The sequence below is a fragment of the Xiphias gladius genome, chromosome 18 (assembly GCF_016859285.1).
Source record: "Xiphias gladius isolate SHS-SW01 ecotype Sanya breed wild chromosome 18, ASM1685928v1, whole genome shotgun sequence".
Lineage (NCBI taxonomy): Eukaryota > Metazoa > Chordata > Actinopteri > Istiophoriformes > Xiphiidae > Xiphias > Xiphias gladius.
In genome coordinates, this window is record NC_053417.1 from 11,968,874 (window position 1) to 11,991,501 (window position 22,628).

Below are 22,628 nucleotides of genomic sequence, written 5' to 3' on the forward strand. Positions count from 1 at the left end.
CTGACAAGATGTAGAGGACAGACGCAGACAATGTTAACGCAATACTTGAAGGAGCTCATTCGCCCTGTATTTTCAGGTCAGTGGCTTTCATCAGATGTAAGGGGGAAACTGTAAATTATGAATGAAGAACCACTCTGTGGACGATGAGGATGATGCAGATTATTCATCCCTGCTTCCTTCGATGCCCCTTTTCAGTAGATTCATTTCACACCAGAGGGATGAGGAGTGTATTACTCAAAAGTGCAAACTAAGTCGATTACGGGCCACAGCCGTGACTGGTATCACCATATGGATTAGGGTCTGGATCAGGGGCTACCAACCTTTTAATTTTGTTGTTGTTGTTGTTGTTTGTTTGTTTGTTTGTTTTGCAGTTGGTGTCGATGTTGTATCACTGTGTCTGTAATTTAAATGTAATATTTATTTTACCAGGATATTATCAGAGATCAGGATATTTTGAGAGTCCTGAGCAATATAACTACGATTTCCAGAAAATGAAAAAAAACTGTGCAATTGAAAACAGAAAAAGATGCAATATAATGTAACTGGACTGTGTGGACTAACAAAATAAAATGAAAAAAAGGACAAAATGGCTGATAATGAGAGGTCAATACTGTCAGCATCATGGTTTAGCTGTAGGAACTCCCAGAAAGTGAAAACATAAAATAAAATCAAGCTATTCCTCATTTCCTGGGGAGCTTGCTGAGTTTCTTGTGGTAGGTTTGGATCATAATGGAATATCACTGTTGCTGTATCTGTCATTTTAAAAATACTTTTTAATCTCAACTTGTATTTTATCAAGATAGTCTCCAGATGGTCTTGAGATCAGGGTATTTCTTGAGAATCCTAGAAAGAAAATGGTAGCACAGTTTACAGTGAATACAAAATAGAAAATACAGTACAAAACCAATAGAACACAAAATAATATAACAAGACAGTATGGATTAACACAAAAAAAAAGAACAAAAAGGGCAAAATACAATGGTAAGTGATGAGAGGTCAATTCTGTCAGTTGGTTGATAACAACATGTTTAGTTGTGCAAACCCCCAGAAAGTGAAAAGAATAATAAAATCAAGCTATTTCTGGTTTTTTGGGGACCCTCTAGAACACAATAAACCATTAAGGAAGGTAATATGGGCCCAGATCTAAAAAATGAGCCTATGGATGACGAGGATGCTGATGAAGTGTAAGTGGAGGCGCAGAAAAAGCATGGAAATGATGATGTCAGAGATGACGATGAGATGGTCAGAGCACCTTGGAGTTCGTCCTCACTTCCCCAGTTCGCCACGACTACAAGCAAACTACTTAGCATCAGAATAAATGTTTTTGAATTTACTTTTAAACCCGGCTGTGTCTGGCAGTTTGTGGGCCCCGGGCTAAACATCAGTGACGTGGCAGGGAAGAATGATTGCTGCAGATCATGCAGTATGCTGGCAGCTGATGACTCTATCCTCACAGATCAAATAATAGATGATTAATTTAGACACTGAATCAATGCACGCTGTTCTGTTGGCTGATTTTACAGGCCTTCATTAGGAAGTGTAAGCAACATATGTGGAAGGCTTACCTGCATTTGAAATGGTTGATTACTTAAAATCAAGTCTTCCTTCCCATTTCTCCCTTTTTTTAACTTTTGCTTTATTTACCTTATTTCAGCTCATTTATCAGTAGTACATCAATCTGCGTACTCAGTAACTTTTGCAAAAAATAGCCTGTCTGTATCTGTCCCAATTCTTGATCTCATGATTATAAAAATATACCAGTGAGCAGCCACCTGAGCAAGACCTGAATGAGAAACACAGATACAGTAGAACTTCAGTTCTGAAAGCTGGTGTCTGATCCCGGACCGTTTTCTCTCTGCTGTGTAATGGAGTTATAGGAGGAGAGAGCAGGAAGGAGAGGAGAAAAAGAGGAAGGAGCACAGAAAGGAGAAATGAGGTTGAGCTCTGATGAGGATGAATAGTGAAGATAGGAAGAGGAAAAGAGGAGGAGGGTGGAGTAAAGAGGACGGGGGGTAGGGACGGGGGGGGGTGCAAAGAAGAGAAGAAGGAGGGGGAGAAAGGGTGCTGAGAGGGTTCTAACTCTGGCATAAAAGTAAATTCAAATGCATTATTCATGGATCTCTGTGTCAAAATATCATTTACGTGTGCTGTGTTGACTCATGGCTCGTAAAATGAGAAGGACATGAAAAGAAAGAAAGGAGGGAAGAAATAAACAACTCAGGAGGCTTTCTCTATTCTTGGCCCGAAAATAAAAAAAAGGAGCCCTGGCATGCTCTCCCTCAACTTATTAAGCATCAATTATTTATCATACTCTCTGTTTACTATTCTTTATCTGTGTAATAAACAGCCACCTTGTCAAAGAAAGTCTCAAATCCATCTTCAAAGTTTGCAGGTTTGAGAGGGACCAAAGGGGCTTCTGGTGTATTTCGCAGCTAGATGCTAATGCATAAGTACCCTAAAGAAAAAGACTGGTCTCTCTTGTTATTGACCCTAAAACCTAGCACACAGAACCAAAAATATGCAAGGCTGACAATTTTCAAATCAGCACAGATTCATTGAATGAGTCTTCGGTTGCCTGCTTAAAATCTGGGCCAAGATAACCAGCTGTGTGCAAGGTTTGTTTCCATTTTAATTTTGGGAGGATTTTTTGTATAATGAGTGCTGCCACTAGTGTAGTATCATTGAGCCTCCAGCTTCTCTGTTTGGGACCACTGGCTTCAGACAGTAAGTACATTGACACCACAGTAGCCCCTACAGGTACACGGCAGTACTACCACTGGCATCAGCTTCAATCTTGTTTAATTACAGTAATAGTGGTTGCCAAACTCGGGGTCGAGGAACGCTCAGCAGGTCGCAAGATAAATCTGAGGGGTCATGCAGCGATTAAAAGGATAGAAAAGCAGATAAAACCTTTACACTGCAAAAAATTATATTCATTTCTTCAGATGTTCCTTTTAATCTTCGCTTTTCTTGTCAAGTGCTAGATAACATTACCTCTCCAGGCCTCTAAAAAATATTCAGATAAAAGAGGGCAACACACACTCATACAAAAAAAATTATTTTGTGTTTTACCTGGTCATAACCAATAGACATATGCAACCATGACAAAGGGTCACAAGTAGAAATTACTTCAGTTTAAGGGGTTACAAAGTGAAAAGGCAGGGAAAATGTCTGTTTTTGGAGCTGCAATAACATTTAGATAATTTGTAGCGTCAGGTTAGTCCAGGGTTACGTTTTATAATTGGGCTAAATTTTGCACTTGCATAGAGAATAAACACATTGTTTTTGCAATTACATGCAGAGAAATGACTGATGGATGCATGGAAATATACAAACATGTACATGACACACTGTAACATGAAGCAGTGTTCATTTGAAGAAACAAAAATGTTATGTTAACTACAAATAGATGGTATACAGGTTTGCCTCCTATAGTTTCCACAGTCTTCCTCTTCTTTATATTTGTATGCATGCATGCGTTTGTGTGTGTGTGTGTGTGTGTGTGTGTGTGTGTGTGTGTGTGTGTGTGTGTGTGTGCGTATATCCAGTGAAGGTGGGGGCACATATGACCTGCTCTACTTTTATTTTGATTTATAAGGCTGGTGGAGAGCATCATCACAGAATCGCTTCATCTTCTCTCCTTTATTACACCACATTTGTTTTCATTTTACTCCCAAGGCCTTGCTGAATACATTACAGATTTCCCAGGGGGCCCTGGGGCCAGCTCCTCCGCCGCAGGAGACAATGGGATGATGGGGAGGGATTTCTGAGCATGCTTCATCATTAGAGGCATCAGCATTATTTTGACTTCAAAACATTATCACAGGATTATCATTATTCTCAGTATTAGCAGGATAAGTAGACACATTTGTGGGAGCATTGGTCAAGCATATTGGTTGGAATAACAAAAGTAATAATTGCCTGAACCGGTAAGTGATATTTAGAGACATTAAACGTGTCATTTTTAAAAAATACACTATTTCTGATGTAAAAATAATAATAATGACTCAGTCTTACACCCAAACAGGAAACTTTCCTTTCTTTTCCTTTCCAGCAGCCTTTGCCTTCTGATGCAGCTTCTACCTCAGATCCCATTTTTGGTGATTTAGATTAGTCAACCCCCCACCCCCACAACCCTCCACTGTACCTGGCAGTCATTTTAGACATTTTTTTTAATGCCTGAGGGTAAAGTGGGACACAAAATCTCATTCAGGCCTAGCAAGATAACTAAGAGTAGAACATTATGGTAGAGATAATATGGCAATTGGGTTTAGCATACAGAGGTCAATGGCAGGTTAATGCACAATGTAATACATGACTGACTATTGGAGTCCAGGGGGGAGGGGCACTGGGGTCAGGGGGTGGTGTTCAGACTTGTTTTGGGTCAGTCTGGAAACAATATGAGCACAAGGAGGGGAATTATGCCCATTTATCACGTTTGCCATGTGACTTTGGCCTGAAAGATTACTGCTATAGCAGCACATGGATCCTACACAAAGTATTATTTCTTTCCTATATCCATTTTTGAAAAAGGAAACCAACGTTTTGCTTTTTTTTTTATTTTAGAGTCGGTTATGCTGACTGTTAATACTTGCTGAAATGTCTCCATTTTACTTTAAGTCAGCCATATTTTTCCTTTCCTTGGTTCCATTATGCGAGCATATCAATTTGCAATTGTTCACCTCCAATTACAAGCCCGTCCTTGGTGACAATGGAAACGGCACAAGGAGGCCATAAAAATCGGCAGATTACCTAATTTTAAACTCCTAACATTTCCCACAACTCCAGCCCTAACCAGACCTGCTCCAATGTTCACTTCCAGTCATACTGAACCATCTTTTTTCCACCTCATTCTCATGTTCAACATTTACAGCCACTAGTGAAACTGATAGCATCTACATCATTTCAAGGACATACAATAACCCCCACTAGCCAAGCCTTGTTACATGAATACATAGAGGAAAGGTTTCCAGCAACATTATTCCATGATTGAATTCCCAAGGACAAGAGGAAAAAAGAAAACATTGTGGAAATGAAACGGGGGGGTGGGGTAGCAGAAACAAGGTGTTTTTAAGGTTTGGTGTGGTGAGAATGAAACATAAAAATACAAAATTATGAAAATACCATAACCTTGTTTTATGTGCACATATGTTCTGAGCATACATGTGGATCCGAACATATGCAACAAAAACCCCTGCGAGTGTCAGATATGTCAGATAGTCTGTGAAAGTAACTGAGAAAAAACAACAGATCTTAGATCTTAAAAAGCCCACAGCTGAGATCCCACTGGCTACCGAGCTTGCTATAAGCAATGTGGTTGGACATGTAAATTGCATGGCCTTTCTACTCCTTGGGGTAAAATTACTCCTCACTGCTCACTGCACCCTGTATAATAACCCTGTGGATTCTCCTTGTTTGAGGGTTTGGGGGAGACCTGTCAATCAAATCAAAGCCAGACAGAATACATTTACATAGTTACACTACTTTGCAACATCTGGGACACACTGGAAAGACGTATTTCACAAAAGAGATTTGACCAGAAATGTATATGATATCGTCAGATTTGATCATTTCGACCAAAAAATATTAAAAAACTTACATTTTACATTATAAAACTTCTTTGACTTGAGCAACGATGTACAGATTGGTGAAAGAGTAAAAAAACAAGCCCAGGCCGCTGCGATCTTCAAGGGGAGACACCCACCCAGAGGTTGGGAATGGCACTGCACCTGAAGCAGAGGATTAAGTTGTTTTCATAACAACCTAAAGTATAAAGACATTATGGTTGAAGTGCATGGTTACAGCGGTCTTGAAACAATGACCACACTGACGTCTCACATGAAAACAACTTCTTATAGTTTGAGTCCAAAACAAACCACATAATTAATGTGTAGGCCTCTCTCAGGCTTCATCACAAGGCCTCAGTGGGTTTCTCTCCAGAATCCTGCGTCTCTCAATATAGCCTATCAATTCAGAGGAATGCTTCACCCTCAACTACAGAAACAAAACAAAAAACATTATTGTACTTTCCTCTAAAGGTATCTAGCCATGCAGAAACCACGGTTTTGTTTATGTGGCGAGGTTTCGAGATATCCATCCCTGAGATATCTGCCAAGTACATTTCCTCAAGTACTGTACTTAAGTAAATTTTGAGGAAGGTATACTTTACTTAAGTATTTCCATTTTCTGCTCTTTTCAAGTTGTAGTACATTTCAGAGACAAATATTGTACTTTGCACTCCCCTCCATTTATTTAACAGCTATAGTTATTAGTTGCTTCGTATATTAGGATTTTACATGCAAAACATATGATCACCTTCTACAGTAAGATGCATTGGTACAGATTAAACTACTTTAAGTTTATAAAGTAGTTTAAATTAGCTTCCTTTCGACCAGCTACAACATTACAGTGCTGCTTCCATGTTGATGCATCAGTAATAATAATCTTATAAAATAATCATTTACAGGGGGATTCTGCAGCATATATTCCATCTGTAAATTTGTGGTATTACTACGTTTACTTAGGAGGTTTTGCCTCCTCTGCAAAACAGTGGTGGTTAAAGGTTTGTGGTGTTCACACCATTCAAAGATTACATTTAGAAAGAAAAATCTACAGCAAGTCTTTCTGAGCATTAGTGTCCCTGTTACTCAGAATAATCCACAGAGCTCACTGCGAACAGTTTTCATTCGAACTACTTTTTCCTGAAGAAACAGTAATTATGAAAACCAGGCGACCCTTTCATGAATCTGTTGCTTTATCCTGTATGCTTACCCACAAATGTAATGCTGACATATTATGTTTTTGGCTGGTACACTACTACACAGCACAGTTGATTGCATGCGTTGGCGCGACCTTATCTGTATCAGGGGACTGAATCAGACAGACAGTCCAGTCTCTCAAGAGAGGAGCTTGGCCAGACGGAAATCTAATAAATGCAAAGCATCATGCTGTCTCATGCAGAAGCTCAATGTAATTGTGCAGACTATCTCAATCATTTTCCCTTAACGCTACTAGCATGGCTTATGGATGCAGGGTTGTTTGCTGCTCATGCTCACAAGAACTGACATCGGATTTCATCTACAACAAAGAGAAGAAGAAAAGACTGAGCAGCAACAAACACAGACTGGAAATGAAAACACATTTGAGTGTGGACACCAGCTCACTATGTTGTAGTGGAGTCAATTCGAAGAGATGGCACTTTTTTGAGAGAGGATTACAGGGCGTTTTAGCTATTACAGTCCTGTACAGTAGAGATAGCCATTAAGCATATAAACCCCACATTTGAAGAAAGACTAATGAAGGAAATCCATGAAAAGACCTATCTATTACAGATGCTGGTGCATCAGAGGCTGGCTTGGATACAGAGGATACAGAAGCCTTATTATTTGAAAAAGACCGTAAAGATATGTAAGTGTAGTAAATAAATGAAAAATACAACCATGTATTTTCGGAAACTAAACTTTCCTTTGATTATCTGTGGATATTATCAGCCTCGGCTTAGTCTTTACAAACTCATTACTTACAACTTACAAAACTCACATGCAGTCACTTTATAAAGGCGTGACTTGAAAAAAATCTACCATTGTATACATCAAATCCTTAATATTTTGCTTCTTATATGACCCTTTGAGATTTTTATGTAACTACATAACATTAGCCTTTGTTAAGTGGCTATTGACACAGTCAGCTGGTTAATTAGCTGCAGCTAACCACAAAGCATTAATAGCAATTTAACCGTCAGTGAGCACACGACTAGACCCCCTCTCATGTAACAGCTTACATGTAAGTCCCGATAACACCAATAGATGGCAATACAGGGTGAGACTGAGAACACGCCATGCCGTGGAGGACGGTTTGAAAGGAAAACTTACAATGTTTCACCTTTGTCAGATACACAATATTCCCAGGGGAGAAATGTGTGATTAGTTTGCCACATGGAGTTAACTAAAAGCCCTAAATCAAGGTGTAAATTGACGAGATGTTTGGCATTAAGGGAACAACTGAATGCTGTTATAATGCAGTGGATGCAACCAAGCCCAGTGTAACAAAGGAAAGTTCTAATCTTCAAAGATAATTAATAGCAGCACTAAAGTGAAGTACAGAAAATGATCAATACAGCTATTATTGATCATTTATTCATAAATTGGTCATCAACTTTATTGGGCACAATGTGTTCACAAACACAAACACCGCTACGTCTTAGTAGTCCCTGAATTGTGTCCACAAGCCTCAAAAAAGTGGAGCAATAGACACACTGTACAGTAAGTTTGCAGCATTTAAGTCAACCTGAGCTTTTTCTATGGCAAAATTATTTTTATTATATTTCCACTTTTTAGTTTCATTACACATAAAAACAAAATACACAAATAGTATTTGGGCTAACGATAAACACAATGTAAATACAGAAAATAATACACCCTCTACCCTTAAGTCCCACATAAATTCAATTATTAGCAGCTGCTGGGAAAAGTGTGGCTGCTGCCACATCTCATCAAGGATCTCAGGACCCCTGAAATGCAGCGATGGGGAGGGAACTCAACAGGCACAAGGACCCAGCATCTTCTGACTGGGCTGCTCAGCCTGCAGGTTGTGTACTGGGATATTTGTCCAAACAGGAGCACATTCTTGTGTGCAAGAAGTTAACATGGAGAGACACTGGTCTGCAGTTTGTGCATTGATTTTAGCCCTTGGTGCATATGTGCACTTTAACACAGTTTTTGCTGCAGAAGCTGATCGCAATTTAACAGGTAAGTTTGTTTTGACTCAGACGGTAATATGTGTTTAATGTGTGATCTGCCTATGTACTGTTTCCTTCTGAAAAGTTCATGTTTGCCTGTTTCATTACAAAACCGAGTTGTTTGGACACCAGACCCACCAGTTCTGAGAGCTGATCCTTTTTCCTTTTCTGCTTCACTGCCTCTTTCTCTCAGTGATTCTTCCAAAACCAGGCCACTGCCCACGTCGCCTTAATGTTGTCCCATCACATAAGGGGTGTGTGTGTGATGAAGACTGTCCTGCAGACCACAAATGCTGTGTCTTTGACTGTGGAGCTGTCTGTGTCCCTCCAGCTTTCAGTACGAGCCACAATGTTTACCTTTTCTCAAGTGGGCAGCTGTTAAATCTTTAGTTAAATCTTCTCACTGACTGAACTGACGCGGAAATCAAGCATGGACTGTTCATAGGGCAACAGAAAGTCCCTTCTAATCACAAGCCGTATTTTCCAGACCTTCTGTTTTAGCCCTCATTGTATATACCGATTTCTCTTTCCCTTCAGCAAAGCCAGGAGTGTGTCCACGCAGGCGCTGGGGCGCAGGGCTGTGTGCTGAATTTTGCTCTAATGACAGTGACTGCCCCACTAATGAGAAATGCTGCCACAATGGATGCGGACATGAGTGCATTGCGCCGTACACAGGTTAGAGATGAACCAAGTTGCAAAAGCCCAGAAGATGCTCCTCATTTAGTGTTGTAGTGTGTGATCACATTAATGTGTTTTTGACATTTGCTCATGAATACTCGAATACTGTAACTGAGTGTTTTTTTTGTTCTTTGGCATGTCAGTGAAGCCGGGGCGCTGCGCTCTGCCCCAGGGAACCCCCATGTGTGCTGAGTACTGCTATCATGACGGTCAGTGTCCGGGAGAGCAGAAGTGCTGCAGGACAACCTGCGGCCACGCCTGCAGTGAGCCCTGCTGATGGGACAGCTGGTTGGACTCGGCTGCACGGGTGCACCTGTTCGGTTTCAACACAGAAAATGTATTATGTTCACTGTATCTAACTTTTCATAGTAGCACTCTTTGGTACAATATTTGAGCACTGGTCTGCACAAAGTCTGATTCTTTGGGTTGATAAAGTGAAGTGCTTCCCTTAGTATCGTTATAAGGTTATTTTCCGTACCGGTACTTTAAGTACATACAAAAATCAGCAAGATTTTGTGAATACTTTCTTGATTAAGTAATATACTCTACACTTGGCAAAGCAAGATCTATAGAGTAATCTGTTGGTCTGTTGTTCTGACACAGTCAGAAGGATTGTCCACTAACGTTTTCTTTGAATCTTGTTGTCCTCATAAGCCAATCTGATGAAACTTTGTTATAAAGAAGAAGAGGTCACTTTGGAGAACACCCCTCAACTGTAAAGGGATTAGTTGTCAGGGAACCACTCATAGTCTTCAAAAGACCTGCATTATGATCCTATTTTAACGTGATTAGTTTACAGCTTAAGTAATCTTACTTTAATGTCTATAATATTTTGGTCAAGTAGGAGTATTTCTGTATGAGTAGTAGCACTGTATATTCTAAATGTTCTAAATGGATGAAAAATGTCCTATACAGGACTTTTATATCTGTTCCTCATGCAGTTTGAAGGTATGGAGCATTTTCTATTTCTTTGTATTACAATAAAAAAAACATATTTCCAGTACCTAGAAATGTGTTATGCATTTATCACCTTGCTGGTTACAGGTCTCGAGTTTCACAGGTCTCCTTTATGGGCCTTTTAGGCGAGAGCTTGGCTGCAAAAACAAATGATGAAATATGCCAAGAATGGAAAGTGCTTACTGGCAGAAAACAAGCCTACATAAAGAGGTGGCCAAGAACTTCTGGTGCACGGACATTCCAACATCGTTGTACCCCAATCTCACGTATCTCAAAATGCAGCTAAAATTGGGGGGGTGGCGGTTGTATAAACAGCCAAATTTCCCATCATGATTTACAAAAGTGTGACTACAGAGTGTACTTATGTAGGAAATCCCAAACATATGTGCTAAATAAAGTGGAGGCTTTGTCACTGAGAATTTTGACAATCCACTAACTGCTGAGTCTATTCGTCCTTGAAAAACAGACTGGGAAGGCTGAGCCAGCAGGGCTATGTTCCCTGGCTGTGTATTATACCCACTTGCTTGGAGAGAAAACATAGTTTGCAGCTGACCAGATATGAACATCACTTATATGGAATGCTGCTTTTTCCTTTGTTTTTGTTCCATGCTGTTGCCAAACGTGCAGGGGTGATAAACGCTGACCGGCCAAATACAGAGACGACTGTGTTTGTTCTCTCTGGGTCTGCCAGAAGTGGGGCCGAGTTTGTTTACACAAAAATGTGGGCACTCAGTGGGAAGTAATACAGCTCCGGCTCTAGTGCAGTTTAGAACAGTGTACAGTCTTACACAGCCAGTAATTTGAATAAAATGTCAAACAGATGTTTGTGAGTTTATTGAAAAGGCAATAAAGAACATTTAAGCTTTGCCACATACAAACACAGTTACGCTTCAAACATTCACTTTCTGTGCACTTTTTCACTGTGAGTGAAACAGACTGGACTTTTAGGCAGACAAGCATAATTAATGCTCGCTATGAGACACATTTAAACTACATTTAACCGATGAGTGAAGGAGTTACAAACTAAAGGCAAGTCATTTTCAAGACCTGCAGACAATCGTATTTAATATTCAAGCATGCATCCTATAATGAGTGCAAAGTAAGAGGGTTGTTCCTATTTTATGGAACAAGTAGTTCCAGACCAGTAATGTGTTTGCTAAGGGACATGTCCAACTTAGAAAAAAAAATGGTCGCTTTCAGTATTTTTGCAGGCACGTGTTCTTTTCTCAATGAAACTACTACAGAACACGTGTTAGGTAATACAAACACACCAGGAACTTTAAATGAAGAGGAAACACTTCTGGATGTTCCACAGTTCCACCTTAATGCTGATTTTAGTATGCTTGGGCATGGGAAACCCAGTATTTCAGAGTCCTTTCATGTCTGTATGACACACCTGAGATTTGATCAAATGTGACATTCTTACTGAGTCACTCTGACTTAAGGGGTCTTTTTTATTTTATCTTTCCTCGCAGGGAAATGGGAATTAACAGGTCAGGAATGCGACGGTGATCATCCTTTTTTTAGCTGTACTCAGAGGTTTTGTAGTGCATTTGTAGTAATGTAATAATTTTACTACAGTTTCCCCTCACAGTAACAAAATGCCTCAGTGACAGTGTGGCTATATTATGATGGAGTGGAGTTATGGTTTCAAACATCCTCGGCACAAAAACAATTAAAAAAAAACCATTGATGCAGTTACCACTGCTGCATACTCCACAGCTTTGGTTCCTTCTTCTTGTCAAACAATAACAAAGCTCAAAGTAGACAGACGTCCACATTTTTTTGTCCTTAGCCAGCAGGAAATGATCCTGAATATGTTAATGTTCAAAAAGGTTATTGATCCCCCGCCACTTGAAACAATCCCTTCAACTTGACTGTTTCTTACAGTCAGCATTTATACCAGTGCTAGATTCAGTTTTTCCCTGAATATTACATGTTTACCAGTAGTTTCACCAAAAGGAGGGCTTCCTTTCTAAAAGCAGAGCCAGTCAGGCACTGGTGTGCAGCCTCAGAGTGGCGGCACGCCCCTCATCTTGCGGATGATGTTGGCTATCCGTTTGGCCAATCCTAGGCTGGGCTCTTCTATCTGGAAGCTCCGGGTCAGTAGGTTGTAGAGGGAGCCATAGCCCACGGCCACCACAGTGCAGGTCAGGCAGATGACATTATAAGGCATGCTGAAGTCTGGAGTTGGCAGGTTGACCAGCAGAGGTTCTGTGTAGACGCGCACAAAGTAGCTGGACTCCTCTTTACAGGGAAAACTGGAGGGAGGTGGGAAATTTGATCATTTGACTTTCTAGACAAACAAGCTTCACAACAGGAACTCAAACAACGCATGGATAAGTACACAGACACAGACACAACTCTATACTTACAAACTGCTGAAAAGCGGGCGTTCCTGAGTGCTGTTCGTATCCATGGCGACAATACTTGGTACAAGAGCACTGATTACTGAAGACCTAAATGTTGAAGAAACAGATTTTAGTCATTTTGAAAGTGAGAAAAAAAAAAAAAAAGGAAATTCCTAACGATGAATGCAAAATAAGCCCAAACAAAACCATCTGCTCTTACATCACCAACAACTTCCCAAGTTTTAAAGTGACATGAGCAGCACATGTGCATCTTATTTCAGAAACATCTGGAAATTAACAGCCCTTCATGCATACCCAACATAGAAGCCATGGTTGGGATCAGGGGTGTATTCAGTCCATTTGAGCAGAGCCCTCTCAAACTGCACTGTGACCTCAGTGACGGAGTTGGGAGGAAGCTGGACTAGCATCTCCAGCAGGTGGGGCCTCACACGGTCCTTAGACGGCTGGTAGTGGATGTAGCCTGGCAGTGGAAGAGAAGCATGAGTAACCCGAAAAAAAAAAAAAAGACCAACACAAACCCTGCAGCTCTCGTAATACAAAAGGTAACTCGTGTTCTCCTCCTTGTGGTGAAAAGAAGCACTTGCATGGAATTACCTCAAACAATGATTCTTGTAAGGAAACTGCACTGTACATACTGTATAACAGTATGTGCAACTCATGCAGCGACAGGGAATCAGCCTCTTCTTTCTGTCTTGAAAGCTACGTTTGCCACCAGTTAAAATAATTGCAAGAGAGTTACTTATAACTAGAGTGCAAACAATATAATTAACTTACTTTTTCACTACATTTACACAGAGATTTTACATTGTGTCATTTCATTAATGTACTTTGTATGATGCTTATTTGATTCCTATTAACCTTTCTAAAGTGACTCACTGGGCTTGTTCTCCTTTCCCTTGCTGGTCACAGTGAGGGTGTGGATGTAGAGACGAAGATACCAGGGTACTGAATCAAGCAGGAGCACAGGGAAAGACCTGTACGGGTGGTTGTTGTACATCAGCGTGTGAATCTCTCCAGTCTGCAGCCCGTAACCGGCCACGTAGCGCTCAGCGTGGAGCAGGGGGCGCAGCATGTCACCTGCATTGGGGGGATTATGTGACAGGGTGCTTTGGTCGATGGTCGAAAATGCAGGAAACATCGCAGCAGAGACAAGAAATATGACATAAAACGCTGCTAATGTTTAAATTTAGTAGAGTGGTTGGAAAATATCATGCAAGAATGTGCTTCACTTGCATAATAGGACTCCAGTCTGTTTTTCCTCTTGACTTTGTTAAAATCAGCTGTAAAGAAACAAGTTTGAGCCTAATGTATTACAAATGAACAGAGATATTATGTAATCTGTATCTCTGATAGGAACAAATAGGAACAATGTCGCCATGGCTCAAAACACAACGGTCTGGGACACAAATTGTGTTTTCTCATTAGATTTTTTTGGTTGAAAAGAAAAATGATGTGAAAAAGGTCACAGAGCAGGCTGAAAAAGACTGCATATTAACAGGTTAAAAAAAAATGCAAAAGCATAGAATTATGTCAAGAGGAACTTAAATTTATGATTACAAGCCAAACACAGACAACGCTGAGAAAAAAATAACAGTAGTTACAAGTTAAAACCATAAGAGATATAAAAAAAAAAGATGCAGTTGAGACGTTTTTGTTAACTCATTTATAGTCTTTCTTGTTGCACTGGACATAATTACGACTATTTCCAGCATGTTACACAGAGCTGTGTCATGCGCTGCCGCTTTTACTCACCCTCACTGGATTTCCAGCGGATCAGCAGGTTGAGGGAGCGCATGGTGCCAAAGGTGATTTGTTGGGTCAGATCGTAGATGGAGAAGGTCCGTCTGTCCCCCAGCACCACTGCCTGGCTCAGCAGGGGCGTGGCTGGGCTCAGCTCAAACTGCTCCCCCTGCAAAATGAAATCGTATTTGTCTCAATCAAAACAGTTGCAGATCTCCATTCATACTGTTAAAATATTATTATTTATAGTTAAGATTCAAATTATAATCTGCTACATCAGCTTTAAATCATCTTAAATATCTCCACCTTGGTACTGCTTTGACAGTTTGGGAAAAACTAACCGTCTTTTGTTTTCGGTAAAGCTTGCTTTAAAGAAAATAACTAATCGTTTAGAGTGGATGACAGCATATTATGGGGAAATCAAACCTGAGGGTTGTCTGTGATGTCAATGTGTATTTTACTGGAGGAGGCCAGCGGACAAGCTTCTGTCAGGGTCCGAGAGAACATCTTGAACAGAGACCACTCTGAAGGAACAAGCAGCTTGAATTAACTAAGGCCAAGAAGATGTCATCAAGCTTTTTTCTCCTACTACTGCACCGAACACAGCTTAGCTTCGAAACTCTACACTTAAATGTGGGACAAATGCAGGAAGAACGTGCTTTTTGCTCACCTCGTTTGCCCTGTCCAGAGGTGTGCAGGTCAAAGACCACACTCAGTGTCTGTCGCAGTTCCCAGGATGTGGTTTTGCACTGCCAGTCCTCACACACAGGTCTGATGTGCACTGCCTGGGAATGGAAACTGCTGTGGAAGAGTTTCTCTGACTTCAACAGGACAGCCAGACCAGCCTTCAAGTGCAACGTGGCCATATAAAGAAAGAGAAGAAGAAACTCAGTTAACTGCAGTGACTGGCATTTGAGCTTCTGCCTCATATGAGGTGTTTGTGATATGAGATCATGGATGTCACTACGTGCATCATACAAAGGAGCTCACATGACGTTTGAGTTCTGCTGTGTTTTTAAGAAAAACATATATTAAGACACCCCCCACACACACACACACACACACACACACACACACACCTTGGATCCACATGGCAAGAGTTTCTTCCAGGGTGTCAGATTCTCTGTGCAAACAATTTCTCGTGGGAGGGTGGCATAGCGAAGGAAGCGGTGGTCCGTCACTTCAAGTTCAACAAAAAAAAAAAAATCAGTTTGTATGAAATGCAATGCATCCTTGAGAGTAACTGTAGCACTGGCATGCTGCAAGACATTAAGGCAGCTGATCACACCATTAGCTTTTCCACAGGCTCATCACTAGAGAGTTTAAAAATGCAAGGGGAGATTGAAGAGGCCGCACTGTACCATTGCCTATACCCAGCGGTTTGAAGGAGGCGCTGGGCTGAACAGTGTTGGTGGAGTCAATGAAGTTGAGTGAAGCGCAGAAAATCCCCGACAAAACATTCGTTAGCTCCTTCCACGTGCCATCCACACTAAAAAGGGCAGAAAAATGGTACGAAGATGTTGAAAAGACAAAGCACACACTACACAGTTAGGAACTTTAAGACTGCAGTGAAATATTAAGAATCTGTGTTAAAAATATATATCTGAGATTTTTATTCTGGAATTTATCAGAATTGTATATGAATATTGTGTAAGATTTATACTGAAAATAGAAATAAAGCTTCGAAAGCTTTCATCTGCTTTTAATTAAAACATAGAGGTTCTTGAATGTTTTCAAACAGCCATTTGTCGCCTACAAAATACTTTAAATACAAATTCAAATTGTCGTTTTATTTTACTTTTATTCCTGTTAATATTCCTCATAAATATAAATCTACATCTTCCCCTTGGGTTCCTGCAGTTTATGTTTGGAATTTTAATTTGCTTTATATAATATTTTAATATATTTAACATCTTTTACCATTTCAAACCATTTAAACTAATATTTCCCTGTGCCAAAAATAATAATGATTATCATTCACCACAGTGTGACTTTTTTCCTCAAGCCAATAATTATTTGCATAATAAAAATGACTCTCTGCTTAAGTGCAAGTGATAAAAGAGTGTGACTTATCAGCCAGAGACATTACTTTGTGTTGTGTTTTTCTGCCTTGTTCAAGGAATTCAACCTTGGATTCTCATTGTTGTTTACTTTTTGGCTTGCCCAGTTACACACCGATTGAAATAGTTATTTCCTACGCTTCCCAGTTCTCATGATTTGGGTTTAACAACCCAACAGAGCTTGCTTTTGGTTGAGATGGAAACAGGGGCATATGAACATTAGAAGTGAGGCAACTAGTTCATGAATACTGTAGCATCTCTGTTATCGCAGAAAGATCCCATATGGCTTTCTTTGTTTTTATTGAGCCTCCTGTCAAACACTAGATTTCTTCCTTCAAAGTTGCTGAGTCTAGAAAGGCTTTGATCTTTCTGTGGGACTGGACGAAACCCAAGGTACCAGCTATAGATGAAAACTCTTTGCTTCAGAATAGGTCTAAGAACTTAACCATGGTGATGTCACACTATAAATGTGGGTCAGTTATCCAAAGGAGTAAGAAAAATAGTGTTTGTTGCAAGATAAACTTTTCCCCAACATTTCCGCGACTCTGATGCTCTGCATTAACCGGAGGGCTGTACTCACTCTGTCACAGAGTCCTGGAACCATACCCAGAGTTCGGCACCAGGAGGGGATGGCAGAAAGGGCTGCCCCCACTGCATGGTCCGCCAGTAGCCCTGCGTGAAGGAGATGTGCAGCTCTCGCACTGAGAACTTGGAGATGACCTGGCCCAGAGACTTGGGGAACAACCGGTAGTGGGAGACTGAGAAATATGATATAACATTACACAGTTTAGGGTTATGGTTGCAAAATAATTGTCCTATGATGTGTATATAAATTAAACACAAAATAATGGGTGTTTTTGGAATTTATGGGCTGTGCATCAGTCCTATTTTATACTCTTTCACAGTTTACCAGTTAGACTGGTTTGAAAATACCGTAGTAGTAAAAAAGGCTGAATGAATGAATAGTACTTCTGTCTCATCTCTTTTACTTTACTAGAATATCAATATCAGTTTAATAAAATTAACAAATGTGTGACTAATTTATGCCAGAACAGAATTATATTCCCCAGTGTAATAACATAACAATCCTTAATGAATTGAAGAGCCAAAAACAAATAAAGTGTATTGCTGAAGGAGGAATTTCCAGAATCTGGCAACCAAAAACTTGTTCTTATTAATGGATTATACATGATCTATAAAAGCATTAGTAAATGATGTATTAGCCATTAATAAATCCATTAATTACAGTTTATAAAAACCGTCATAAATTATTGTTCAGACTCAAATTTAGCAGCATGTGTTAATCTCACTGCTAGCACTTAGCTTACCTTTGGTGCCTGTCATGAAATCAGTTTCCCACAGGGTGCGGAACTGGAAGCTGGCATAAATATCTCCCGAGTGCAGCGGTCTGATGACCAATTCCTCCTGAAAATCGTCTCTAGGCCGTGGCACGGAGGAGGGGGCCATGGTTTCAGGGGCTGAAATGTCCTGTTTGTCGGCTGCAGCTTCATCCGAAGCCGCCTCTTCAACCTCGGTCGCTTCCCACCGCCTCTCCCCCGCCGCCGACCGCTGGGCCGGTCGCTCCGCTGTTTCGGTGTCTGTTTGAGGATGATCAACCGTCAGTGTCGTTTTTTGACTCTCTGTGACGATAAACACTGACAAAACACAAAAAACAAACAGCACAGCCGAGTAGCTGCACCTGTGAGCTGCCATTTTTCTCTCGCGGTGGTGGAGCGCTTCCGCGTCAGTACGTAACACGCTTAACCAGCCAATGGGCTCCCTCCATATGGAGTCCTGTGGCACTAACATGAACCTTCTTTGTTTTAAGCAAAATATTCTCATTATTGTCATATTTTACGAGTAAACGATGTTATGGAAGAAATATCTGCTTTATCGTATGCAATTGTAGTAAAAATAACGGCATTTTAATACATGTTAGAAGTCATTTTTAATGTGGAATCGGTAGCATATAAGCTTTTCATGCAATGCATGGTTTTTGGATTTGCGTTTTTCATATACATTGTGTTGTTAATAATATACCTGCCGCGTTTTGCGCGAAATAAGTCTGCATCATAATCAAAAACCATTAACATAAAAGTGGGTTAATCTTAAATATAATGTGCGCTACACAGATCTGGTTGGAAATTTGAAGAAATACGGAAATTATGAAGCATAATCCCTTACATGATCCATACAGTCTTCATCTTTAATATATGTTTGTATATATGTATAAGAACAGCTAATGCACATCATCAGTGGACCAATGCAGCCAATTGGTGCACACTGTCTCGATGAATTCATTACTGCTGGCTCGACTTAATCTAGCATTTTATGGCGTTACCTTGGCTGCTTAAACCCTCAATAAAGCTTATAGACCCTAAATAAACGATGCGGGGGGGTGTAGTAGACATTTTGGGAAATAGGCGCGTCGCTCGAACCAAAAACCTTAAAATACATAAATATTAAATATCAGCACCAATACATGTATCAGTGTGTGCAGCATGCTAGTTGGTGTGTTGAATATTTGGTCGTGTTGCTGGACAGGGACGGGCATTATAGGGGGCATATCACCCCTCCCACATCCACACATCATCGTGCACACAGCCCAGACACACTCACTCTCTCTCTCGCTCACTCTCTCTCTCTGTCTCTCTCTCTCTCTCTCACACACACACACACACACACACGCATACACACACGGAATTTCTGCTCAGCCATGGCTCCCTGGTAGATGCTCAAAGCGGCTGTTGTCAGAGTAAATTAAATCTGCACTCACTCGCTGCTTTCCTCCTGACCTTGCCTGCCTCTGGTCGGGTTCTCAATATTTTATTCGGGATTCCTGTGCTATCTCCCCATGGCCACATCGGATGGGCTAGACGGCTGTCTGCAACGAGGCAGATCTCAAAGTGACCCGAACATACTCACCGAGCCGGGCATCGATCTGGCTCATGGCACAGGTAAGACGGACGCGTCGTTGTCTGGACATTTATTTGCTATATAGACAAGTGTTTTTTTTTATGTTGCCGGTTATTTGGCGGTGCAGCGGTTTCCATAAGGCATCCTTGCCCAGTGGGACATCACAACACCAAGGGATAATTAGCGCGTATGTTTCCGAGCTTGGTCGTAAAATACAGACTCCGACACTGAATCGTAGAGCTGCAAATTGAAAATTAATGTGCCATATCAGCGTCTATGAATGGCTACATGCCCCTCCGGATTTGCGCCTTATAAAGACGCCTGTAGCCCATTGAGTTGTTATGGCTGCAATAAGTATTTGGGAATCAGCGTGCAGGCCGTTTATATGATATTAACGCGCGCAACATTTACAGTATCTATTGCCTTCTGTATGATGCCAACTTCCCCTTTCAGCACCACAAAATCTGCACTCCAGTGTGATCCAGTTTAAACGGATTTGTTGTCTTATCTTAGCCTCCATTACAGCCTCGTTATTCAGGGGACACATGGGTTTCGGCTTTCGGTTTTGGTGTGTTGCATTTTACAAAGGGCACATGGACATCTTATTGTATATGCCTACAGCTCTGTCTCTGCGTGCTGACACCCCCCATCCACACGCACGCACACACACACACACACACACACACACACACACACACAATGAGCTGATCACTGTTGTGATCAATGACCGGCCGTCCATGTGATATAGGCTATAGGTGGAAATCACTCCCCCAATCAGCACAGCCATGCACTCCAAGAAATCGATCCACCGTATCATGGAACTTGCATGAGTGCTTTTTAACATGGAGCTCTTCTTTATCTCTGTGGTCTGTTTGTCATCCCTCTGCATATGGAATAATGAATTGATCTTTCATTAATAAGAGGAGAACACCAGGGAGCAGTCATGTTCTGCACTTCTCCAGTGAACTCCTGCAAATAGACTTCATGTGGTCCTTGTTGTGTTTGCTGTGAATTCCTTTCACTCAGGAATTACCAATATAATGTACCTTCAGTGAGGATACATGGTTTGATTTTTACGTAAGTGAAGCTATTTATGGTCAAATTGTGTGGGCTTGGAAAGAGTCATTGCTTACTCCCACACATGGTGAGTTTTACGCACATGAAGACTGCTTGACCGAGTGATTCAGAAAAAAAAAGCGTCATTCACCTTTCAACTGTTCCCTAATGAAGCCCGCCTTTTTTCAAAACTTCTGAAATCACACCTTTCTGCACTCATCAACCGCCCATAGCACATTTTTAATGGACCCTTGCTGAATTCAACCCTCCTATGGACGATTTAATTCACACATGGCTGGAAGTGATAATGTCACACTGGGTCTTTGACACACCTGAATAAACAACACAGACGCTTGGCAGATCAGCCATGCTAGTGATGAGAGCTAAAGCTATCAGGCGACACTGAGTATCACCCTTAACACTGGAGTATGCACAACTGCGCTACTGTCTAGGATGTGAATATACTATGCAAATGAAAGGATACAGTTACTGCAAGGGCAATGTCAGTGTCTGGGGACCCAAAGTACACAACATAACCCAGCCCCCAGCCCCCCCCCCCCCCGTGTGGATCATCAGTCCGCTAGCGTCTGGGACACCAGCGTTCGCCAAAGGATTACTTTGGCAAAGACCGTCTTTTTCCCCCAAAAGAGTGGCCCTTGCAGCTGCAGAGGCTGACGCTTTATTCATCCACTTACTCAACACTGTGGAGGCGACACAACAGAGACAGCAGTTAAAGCTGACCATCTCAGAGAATCAGAGCAATGTTTTTTTTTCTTGAATGAAGGTGCAGTAATAATTCAGAAGGAGCCCAAGGATTGTCAGAGAACGACAAGTCAGTATAGGTCTCAGTCCAACCGTCCAATGATCCAATGCTACTTTTTATTAAGTGCAAGGAATAACACTTCAAAGTGCTCATGTTTGACTCAGATAATGTTTTTTCTTATTGTTCCTATGACTTTTTATCCTGAGAGTCTGTCTTGTGTTAACTGAATGGAGACATCCTCCTCGAGCTGCTGATTTACAGGCATATATTAAAGTTGTTTAGGAACATAAGTCCAGTAAAAGGAGCAGCATTATAAAAACTTGACAGTTTGTTTAGAAGAGTATCATTTACATTCTCCTAATAAAATGTCACTTTCACTCAAACTTCCAACAAGTTATTGCAGATTGTCGACCAAGGTAATGGTGCGGAGAGGACACCTTGGAGCTTTGCGAACAGGGAGCATGTCCAGACAGGGTTGTCCCTATGGCTTCATGGCGTAAAGTATTTCTTCTGCCCTATAGAAAGATGTACACTGCTAGAGAAGAACTTGAAATGAAGATTTAGGTTGGATGTTTGGAAAGATTTACATCAAACACCTATCAGGACAAGTAGAATGGGAATATCAGTACTAATTCAGTGTAAGTACAAAGATTAATGCAGATGCGGCTGCAACTGATATAATTTCCATCATTAAGTAACCTGTTTAACTTTTTTTGATTGAATTATTAATATGTTAGTCTATAAAATGGCACAAAATAATAAAAAATTCACAGTACAATTTCCCAGAGCTGTAGTGGATGCCTTCAGACTGCTTGTTTTGTCTGACCAACAGTCCAAAACCCGAAAATATTTGATTTGCAATGACTTAAAAAAGAGAAAAGCAGCAGATTCTCCTCCATGAGAAGTGGGAGCTATCAAATCTTTGGCATTCTGAATTGCTAAATAACAAATTGAAAAAACAAATGATCGAAATTGTTGTAAATAGAATTTTGTTTATCACCTATTGGATTAATCGACTAATCGTTTCAGCATTACTGTTGGTGCAAATGACCAACTACTTCTCCTGGAGATAACAATTCCTGTAATATTTCATGGAGCACATCATTTTTCACTTGCCCTCCCTCTTGGGAAGTCAGAGAGCATGGTTAATGAAAGAACAATGTCCCTAGAGCTCAACGGAATCAGTCATCTTGCTCAAGACAACTTCAGCATGGTGGATCTTTGTTCACATGGCGCCTTGAACCCGTGAACAGTCAGACCTAATTTGTTCACTCATACTCAACGGTGTCTAACCACCAGCACCCACCGATCAGTGTGTTTTTTGGTCTCATCCTCCTGTGCCGGTCTTA

The 22,628-nt window shown here is 40.9% G+C and overlaps 3 protein-coding genes across 4 annotated transcripts in view; 2 read left to right on the top strand and 1 right to left on the bottom strand.

The window, feature by feature from the left end:
• The first annotated feature begins 8,590 nt into the window (after window positions 1-8,590).
• Window positions 8,591-10,418, top strand: wfdc2 (WAP four-disulfide core domain 2). Of its 2 annotated transcripts, XM_040153352.1 has the most exons (4): window positions 8,591-8,747; window positions 8,931-9,074; window positions 9,275-9,412; window positions 9,559-10,418. In XM_040153352.1, exons 1-4 carry the CDS (start codon window positions 8,645-8,647, stop codon window positions 9,690-9,692), a joined length of 519 nt encoding a protein of 172 aa, XP_040009286.1. In that variant the 5' UTR covers window positions 8,591-8,644; the 3' UTR covers window positions 9,693-10,418. The 2 variants fall into 2 exon arrangements, with proteins under 2 accessions (XP_040009286.1, XP_040009285.1); XM_040153351.1 differs by lacking the exon at window positions 8,931-9,074 and having other exon boundaries at window positions 8,609-8,747.
• Window positions 10,419-11,153: 735 nt separating this feature from the next.
• On the bottom strand, window positions 11,154-18,322 carry pigt (phosphatidylinositol glycan anchor biosynthesis, class T). Its single transcript, XM_040153350.1, has 11 exons — window positions 17,873-18,322; window positions 17,125-17,302; window positions 15,846-15,973; window positions 15,564-15,664; window positions 15,155-15,329; window positions 14,911-15,008; window positions 14,497-14,653; window positions 13,621-13,821; window positions 13,039-13,204; window positions 12,748-12,831; window positions 11,154-12,633 (listed from the first exon to the last, which is right to left on the bottom strand). The coding sequence occupies exons 1-11, from the start codon at window positions 18,255-18,257 to the stop codon at window positions 12,384-12,386; spliced, it is 1,923 nt and encodes a 640-aa protein (XP_040009284.1). The 5' UTR covers window positions 18,258-18,322; the 3' UTR covers window positions 11,154-12,383.
• Window positions 18,323-19,398: 1,076 nt separating this feature from the next.
• The window catches only part of phactr3a (phosphatase and actin regulator 3a), a 34,093-nt gene continuing 30,863 nt past the window's right edge, over window positions 19,399-22,628 (top strand). The window contains exon 1 of the mRNA XM_040151661.1: window positions 19,399-19,501. Coding sequence (XP_040007595.1) covers window positions 19,399-19,501 — 103 coding nt within the window. The remainder of the gene's footprint in view (window positions 19,502-22,628) is intronic.